This window comes from Eriocheir sinensis, chromosome 56, assembly GCF_024679095.1.
Source record: "Eriocheir sinensis breed Jianghai 21 chromosome 56, ASM2467909v1, whole genome shotgun sequence".
NCBI classification, from domain to species: domain Eukaryota; kingdom Metazoa; phylum Arthropoda; class Malacostraca; order Decapoda; family Varunidae; genus Eriocheir; species Eriocheir sinensis.
The window spans coordinates 7,322,064-7,330,645 of record NC_066564.1 but is presented as its reverse complement, the minus strand read 5'-3'; the positions used below and the strand labels follow the sequence as shown (position 1 = coordinate 7,330,645).

General features: G+C 39.1%; 1 protein-coding gene across 1 annotated transcript; it reads right to left on the bottom strand.

Moving 5' to 3' along the window:
- Window positions 1–379: 379 nt before the first annotated feature.
- On the bottom strand, window positions 380–8,279 carry LOC126984228 (dihydrolipoyllysine-residue succinyltransferase component of 2-oxoglutarate dehydrogenase complex, mitochondrial-like). Its single transcript, XM_050837776.1, has 10 exons — window positions 8,146–8,279; window positions 6,893–6,914; window positions 5,581–5,632; window positions 5,322–5,386; window positions 4,978–5,108; window positions 4,262–4,606; window positions 3,832–3,983; window positions 3,424–3,622; window positions 2,756–3,007; window positions 380–896 (listed from the first exon to the last, which is right to left on the bottom strand). Exons 1-10 carry the CDS (start codon window positions 8,206–8,208, stop codon window positions 762–764), a joined length of 1,416 nt encoding a protein of 471 aa, XP_050693733.1. The 5' UTR covers window positions 8,209–8,279; the 3' UTR covers window positions 380–761.
- Window positions 8,280–8,582: the final 303 nt, after the last annotated feature.

Genomic DNA, 8,582 nt, shown 5'->3' with positions numbered 1-8,582 from the left:
ACTCACCACATACTCAAGGGTCAATGCAATAGTAACGGGCACTGAGGCCACACGCAGCTATAGGGTATATCCAAAATTTTCTTACCTGATATTTTAACATGTGGCCAATAAGCAGTCACTTATCTTCTGGCCCATACTGCTACAGTTTTCCTTAAAAGCTTTAGCATCACTAGTTATTTAAAATATTTGAACATGGAAATACACTGGCTTTCACAGGGAATTTATTAACCCATCATATGCAATCTTGAACCTCTTCTTCACTGCACCACCTTCAAGCCTGTGCATGATGGATGTCTGGTAATCAAGTGAATTACATTTGAGGTACTGACAAAATATTATTTTTAAAGATATGTAATCAGGAAAATAAAAGGAGGTCCAATCCATATACTGGTCACAACAATTATCATATATAAGCATATATTACAAGTATGTACAAGATGTACAATTAATGCTACAGACAAGAGGTTTCAGCCTGTCTTTCAGAAATGTTCTGCAACAGCAGACTTTTAAAAGTTAAAAATATAATTTAAGTTTTCAGTACATATTTTTTTAAAATAACGTAGGTATTGTTTATCTACCTCCGCAACAACAGCATTATAGCATAGAATACCAGTATTGTGCTAAGCAGGTGAAAACAAGACACCAGAAAAAACAAAAACAAAATGGTTCTGAAAAAATAACAAAAACACTGAATGCCAAATTTTGTCAACTAATCAATCATATCAGTTTGTTCACTGTGACTGTAGACAATGCACACTGAATTAAAGCCCACAAAGCATAATCCTTGGATCTTCAACAGCTTGCTTAACCTTGCGCAAGAAAGTGACAGCCTCCCTGCCATCAATGAGTCTGTGGTCGTAGGTGAGGGCAATGTACATCATGGGCTTGATGACAACCTGAAAAGGGTGTTAAGTGGGCTTATGAATTATAAAATCCCTAATTGTAACGGAATACATGTATACCCAACCTCTCTCACTTCAGCAGTGCTGGGCATTTCTGCAATCATTTTCGCCTACCTCAAAGTCTGCAATTGGGGATCTGTGATTTACCCTTGATTTTTTAATATAGTCTAATATACTACTATAATATTTGAAACATATATTTTACTATAAATATAATTCTATAAATAATTTCCAATTCATTACGACAGATGATTTCCACACTTCGTAAAATCACCAATAGTTACTCAGAAAGGAGTAAATGAAGATACAGCTGTAGTGAATGACTAACTATAGTCTGTCCAAATTAACTTGGCCAATTTGCACCGAGAAACCCCTCCCCCATTCTGATTAAGCTCTGCCCCCCTGTCACCTGATTGGCTGTTGATGACATCATGCATTGTGTCAAAGAGACGTACCAAATATATATGATTGAGATAATCTAGCAAGTTTCATGATTAAAAAATATTCGTAATTTAATTAAATGACGGCACTCTACTTTAACAATCAATGACATCACCTAATAAAGAAAGTACAATCATAATACTGCAAGTTTTCAAGGGAGAACGGGGCGTGCAAAACGAGCACTTAACGCGATGATAGTAGGCTACCTATAAAGTAATGCACACTTTCCTTCATTATTTCCTACATAGCTCATTCACATAGGCATACCAAATATAATCACATAAAAAATATCTTTTACAGTAACTTCATACAGGTAGGAATCATTGTATTGAGGAATAAGTTATGCATCTGTGGCTTGGAGGGACGGGTAGGCTATGTACGCTCAGCGCAACAGCCACAGGTACGGAACTTATTCTTCAATACAATGATTCCTACCTGTATGAAGTTAATGTAGAAGATATTTTTTGAGTGATTAAATTTGGTATGCCTATGTGAATGAGCTATGTATGAAATAATGACGGAAAGTGTGCATTACTTTATAGGTAGCCTACTATCATCGCCTTCCCGGTGCAAATTGGCCAAGTTAATTTGGACAGACTACAGAGATCATTTTCAACCACTTGCTGAAACACTATTATCATAATCTGAATAAAATCCTCTAATGACATCCTAAATAAAGTTAAACTGATACTGTGATTTGCATTTGTATTTAATATCCCTAACTCTGATCTTTAGTGTTTGAAGATTGCTAACATAATATCCCCTTTTTCAGTCTAGAGAAAAGATACCAGATTTATAAACCTATGACCTTTTCTCTGTTTATGATGCAATCAAATCACTGGACATTGTTTATCTATATTTTCAAAAGGAGTTTTGTAGTTTTACACAATATATCACTTATAAAATCAGAAAACTAGGTAATGAAGGTAGATAAGATAAATGGATTGCAAATTGGCTGAGCAACAGACAGCAATGAGTAGTACTAAATGAAGCTGCCTCAGATAGGGTACTAGTCATTAGAAGTGTCCCTCAGTGTTTTGTTCTCAGCCCTGTCCTGTTTATAATTTGTATCAGACATTGATGCTGAAGTCAATAATACCATTACCAAAATGGGCTACTACACAAAGTGTAGTAGTAAACTTGCTAGTGTCAGACCAAGACAAATAAAACCCTCAAGCAGATTTGTGTAAAATTCAGGCCTAAGTTTGATAAATAGGAAATAACCGTGATGTATATAGAGGCCAGCTTTTTCAAATGAGGGGAAGAAAAAGTTCATTCATAAAATATTCTGGGTAATACTTAAAATCATATAATGTGTTCAAGACTTTGGTGTCAAAATCTTCTCTAAATGGCTGAAAAAGTCTTGCATGATTCAAAATATTTAAGATTAAAAAAATGACTTAGAATCTCACCTGTCCATTCCTTGCCACAGGGCGATCAAATATTCCATGCATGCCCAGAATAGCAGACTGTGGAGGGTTGATAATGGGGGTACCAAAGAGGGACCCAAACACCCCACCATTGCTGATGGTAAAGGTGCCACCATCCATGTCCTCCACTGCCAAGGAGCCAGTGCGTGCCTTCTCCCCAAGGGTTATGATGCTATTCTCAATATCCAGATAGTTCATGCTCTCAACACTACGAATCACTGGCACGACCAGACCCTGCAAATGACATGATGAGGGAATAAAATTAACACTACAATAATGTCATTTTTCATGTGGTAGTACACTCAATTTTTTGCCTGAATAACAAAACATTTAAATGTTATAAAATTCAGTTTTCTTTATTTTTCATTAAGAGATTAATTAATCTATTATTGCTCCTTTGATATTTTCAATTAAGCCATGAAGTTTCAGCCTTTAAAATGTAGTATCAATCAACAGTCAACCATATAGACAAAAATTCGACCACATAATTGAGCATTTGACTATTGCAAGAGCATCATATACATTATAAGAAAAAAGAACTTGTCAGAGGCCAAGATCACTTAACAATTGTCTCATTTATTTAGGGTAGGCATTTCATCTGTCAAGTACACACTTCATATTTTACAAGTTACAATCACATTAAATGTTACCTTGGGGGTTGCAACTGCAACAGAGATGTCAACGTAATCCCTGTAGACGATCTCACCACCATCTATCACGGCATTCACCGTAGGCTGCAGTGTGAGGGCATATGCTGAGGCCTTAACAAATGCCGACATGAAGCCCAACTTGATTCCATGCTTCTTTACAAACTGCTCACCAATACTCTTCCTCATTTCCATGATGTTACTAGGATGCATGAAACCATCATTCAAACATAACTCCACAATTTTATGGAGCAGAATATACTTAATAGGTGTTCAACACACCAAATGTTGTGATGTGACACAAATAGATAAGGCTGAGTAGGAATAATCAATCCAAAGTTGTATTCACGCCTCATCTCAATTATTTGACAAGTTTCTCAGCTCTTTCTTGTTTTATTAAATATGTCTTACCTCATGTCCAGCTCATTAAATGTTGTCAGCATAGCATTAGTGTTCTGGGCATCCTTGAGGCGCTGGGCGATACGCTGCCTCATCCTTGATATCTTGACACGCTGCTCAGTACGAGTGCCACTGATTTCCTTGCTGTAGTCTGCAGGTGGCACCTATGAAACCAACAAAGAGTTATACATTGTGAATGATGATTATTACTTAAATAATAAGTTTATTTGAATGCTCTATATGTGGTGCACAAGCATGGCACTATTGCCAGACTGATCTATTAAAAAGCTTCAACCCAAGTTCAGAGACAGGCCCACTAGCTATTTGAAGTCTCCTTACTTTAAGTTGTATACTTTAAAAAAAACGATTGGTGTACCTTCACCATATCTTTGTGACTTCCAAGAACAGAATGTGACAAATGCACTATGTAAATACCACTGACCTTGACTTCAGCTTTATGGATGAAAGAGGAGTGTTTGATGGCAGCCACAGGTATTGAAGACATAGGGCCAGCAGGTGGAGGGGATGCGGGAGGGGCAGTCTTAGGTATGGGGCCAGCAGCTGCTGCAGGTTTAGGAGGAGGTGGAGCAGAAGCAAGAGGGGCAGGTGTTGGGGGGGCTGCAGCTGCAGGTGCCTCAGCAGCCTTGGGTGCCTCTTTGGCAGGGGCATCAGCCACTTCTCCAGCCTCTATCTTGCAGACATGCATACCAGGGGTGACGGTAGAGCCATCCTCCACCAGCAGCTCCTTAATCACTCCAGAACAGGGGGAGTTTACCGGCATGGAAGTCTGCAACACAAGCAAAATCACATGTTTCATAATGAAGAAAAGTAATTAAAGCACTACTAAATTTCAATATTTTGGCTCATTACAAAATATTCATGCTGTTAATTTCACCGATTCCCTAACATTAGGGGAAAAAAAAAAAAAAAAAAAAAAAATCTCTTTTGGGGTAATGATTTAAAAAACTTTTGCTACTATGCACTTTATATTGATGAATAAGCTATATAAAGGAGTTGAAGTTAAGACAACAGTTCAGACAGACTGTCAATAAAAGGTAATGAACCAAAGACTACAATGAAGGTTAAAAGCATAGAAACATTGTAAAAATAGTTGTTTTTGAGTTACCCATCATGAACGACTATATTAAGAGTGCCTACCTTGTCTGTCTCCACTTCTGCCACAGGTTCATCCTCCCGTACAGAGTCCCCAACTGCCTTCATCCACCTAATGTCTCCTTCAGTAATAGACTCTGCAAAAGGTGGCACTTCCACCACTTTCACCTCACCATCTAGAGAAAACAAAAACAAGTGTGAGTACAAAGAGCAGCTATTACTGATACAGCAACTAAAAGAAGTACAAGTCACCCTTGATTTATGGGACATGTTCCTGGAAATGTAACTACCAATCTATAACTCCAATGACCTGTTCTCTCCTGAGAACTTCCCTCAAAGATATCTTACTTTAAAATGACAGTAATTTTTAATATTTTAACGGCACTCACAAAAGGGAGTAGCAGTGCGGAAGTGCCGCAGCTCTTGGATCTGCTGCTCATATTGCTGCCTCGATCTGTTGATGTAGAAATGAGATTATCACAAACATAAAAAACACCTACTTTTAGGTCATGAAAAATTAACAAATGAATGCTATACTGAAGTACTGCAAAATATGAACTTAAAAAGTCCTTGCACAATAGTAAATGAAGATGGAGAATTCAGACATTCACATGTGTGCCATGCTGCTAACACACACACAAAAGTTACCTTTTTGAAGTAGCAGTAAGTGGAGGCATATGCACCTTCCAAGCAGATACACCTGTAGGTAATAAATAAATATCATGGCCATGTGTCCAGAACCTGGATGGTTAATTCTCTCTCTCTCTCTCTCTCTCTCTCTCTCTCTCTCTCTCTCTCTCTCTCTCTCTCTCTCTCTCACACACACACACACACATACACACAAACATGAAAAATTATATATATATAAAAAATCATGGAACTATTTTTTATTGATATTCAAATGTATTTCTTTCTATTAACTATCATCAGTTTCAATAGTTTCTAAAAGTCTTTCAATGCCCTCAGGATAGGTTGCCTGTGAACCCACACAGTAGAATCTCAAGTATCACATCTTCATGAAGGTACTGTCAGTGGTATACAGTTGAAATGACAAGATAGGAGAGAGAGGAAATGGAGTCTTTAAATAGATTTGATAACCCTAAACCCTTGGCTTCCCTACTAAATTCTTGACCAACTGAAACTTCACCCTTTATAGTACACATACCGTACATACATACACAAATTCAAGATTTGCATTTAAAATAATAATTATTTATATTCCACTCATACATGACACAGCATTTGAAATTTCACTACCCATTATAATTCTGAGGCAAGTCAGGTAACCCAGAAGTTGAACTGGCCGTGGGTTCTTATTCATCACAGGCTCAAGAGCCAATGGTACTGTGGAGACGAGCAGAGTGGCCATGCACATCTAATACTGCATGCTTCTAACTTACAAATATAATTCAGTCAGATTTCTTTACAGCAACATAATCTACTTGAAAGGCAATCATTAGAAGCATCTTTTAAGATTGTGAAGTTGTGGCAGTGGGAATAGCCTTTGAGCTTCTTTTTATTGTATCAACTTGGTATACTCTAAAGATAATTATTCATAAGAGTAGTCAAGTAGCTGAAAAGGTTTTCACTAAAAATATATGTCATGAGACCTATGTAATAAATCAAGATGATAATGTTGCACTCCCTATTCTGATTATGCTAACTGGATGCCACCAACCCTCTCATAATCTTGTTACATGTCTTTCTATTTCATTGTAGTGTTAATTGATATTTTCACTTTTCTATTCCTTTCACTGGTATGTTCTGGAATAGTCATCCCTTTCCTCCTCACCACAACTCTTTCATGATGGTGTAATAAGATATCTCTGGGAGTAAATCGGACTCAATTTTGAGAATGGTCCTTTTTCAGGTTTAGTTTACTAAGGATGTTTTCTTAGCTCTTCCTAGGTCCTTGAATTGCCTCTTTTACTAAAAAGAAGGACACCTCCCATCAACTCACATCTTGCTGAGGAACGGAGGATCTGAAAAAAAAAAAAGGTCACTATCAGTAATTGGTCACATTTAGCAAGATACGTACAACAATAAATACTATGGATAATCTTAGGAATAGCGGGTGCGCATATAAGGCACGGTATGGTGGTAATTACAACATTTCTAGCACGTACGACGGGGTTTTGACAAGTGGACAGGCGTGTTTATGTCACAAGGGGTGACATAAACCTAAAACAAATCTTTAACATTAATTGTAAACATCAGCTACTATAGTATCCTAAAAAGTATACCTATCACCTCTAGAATAGTGACCTACTGATGCTTATTTAGTTTTTAATGATCAGAAATTAGTAATTTGTAATGGAAATAAGGGTAATCACTGAAGAATAAAACATTGGGTAAATCTTAGGAATAGCGGCTCCTAGCGGGTGCGCACTTAGGGCACGGTGTGGTGGTAATTACAACATTTCTAGCACGTACGACGGGGTTTTGACAAGCGGACAGGCGTGTTTATGTCACAAGGGGTGTATTTTTCCATGCTGGCCTCACGATTTCTTCCAAGTCGATGGGCGATGAGACTGCGAGCTCCGGGATGAAGAAAGGGAAGAGCCCACGCAGAAAAATACACCCCTTGTGACATAAACACGCCTGTCTGCTTGTCAAAACACCATCGTACGTGCTAGAAATGTTGTAATTACCACCACACCGTGCCCTAAACGCGCACCCGGTAGGAGCCGCTATTCCTAAGATTTACCAAACATTGGAATCCATTAAAAAATAGGGTTGGCCACTGGAGTGAGTTGGATGTTATTCTGGATGAATTCTGGTAAGTCTCCTTACAGGCCCCTTTCCCATTCCAAGTACCTCAGGGCATGATTACCGGAGTCACCAAGGTGTTCAAGGCACGAGCTTTGTGGACATCGCCTTGGCCTCCTTCACACATAATTATCTCATGCAACCAGGTGCCTAATTGATTCTCAGAGGCAAGCAGGTGAACAGGGTTGGCTTCTAGAAGCCTAATTAATTCTGAGGCAAGCTGTCTGTTAGGTTTTTACCACGGGCCACACATGCACCCACGGGCGTGAAGGAGCCAGCCTACAGGAGCACCAAACCCCCGGGGGAAGAGTACTGGGATTGGATCAGCTGTTCAACCTTGCTGCCCGGGCGGCCCCCAGGTGACCCGTGGGCCTCGGCAAGGTTCCTGAAGGTTTAGGTCCATTTCATGTGCTTTCCCGTTGTGCCTGGCGTGTCGGTGCTCACCTGGTGCTGCGTGTGGCGGGGCAGCCTGGCCCAGCACCTGCCCACACCCCTGGCGATCATCATGGCTGCCGATCACCGGTGGGTTATGGCCCGGTGTTGTAGGAATAACTTCACAGCTGCAAAATAACTCGCAGAGAGAGGTCCAGCTTGCTGATTTTTATTCCATATTTCACTCACCGCTATAATTTACTTCAGTTTCGGTGTAAGGTACAAACATCAGAGCAACACTTTTATTCAAGAGAAGGCTTTATAACAAACGAAAAGGGAGATTTATGTCAAGAATTACCTCCACGTTAATGTTTTCTCAGTTCCTGCTTGTATAGTCTGTTGTTTTCTGGAGGGCAATATCAACCATCACATAGATCACAAGTGGACAAAACCAGGCAAATTAACGTGTTTCTTTACTGTGCATTCCCTAGTTCTTTTGCGCGGTGGAC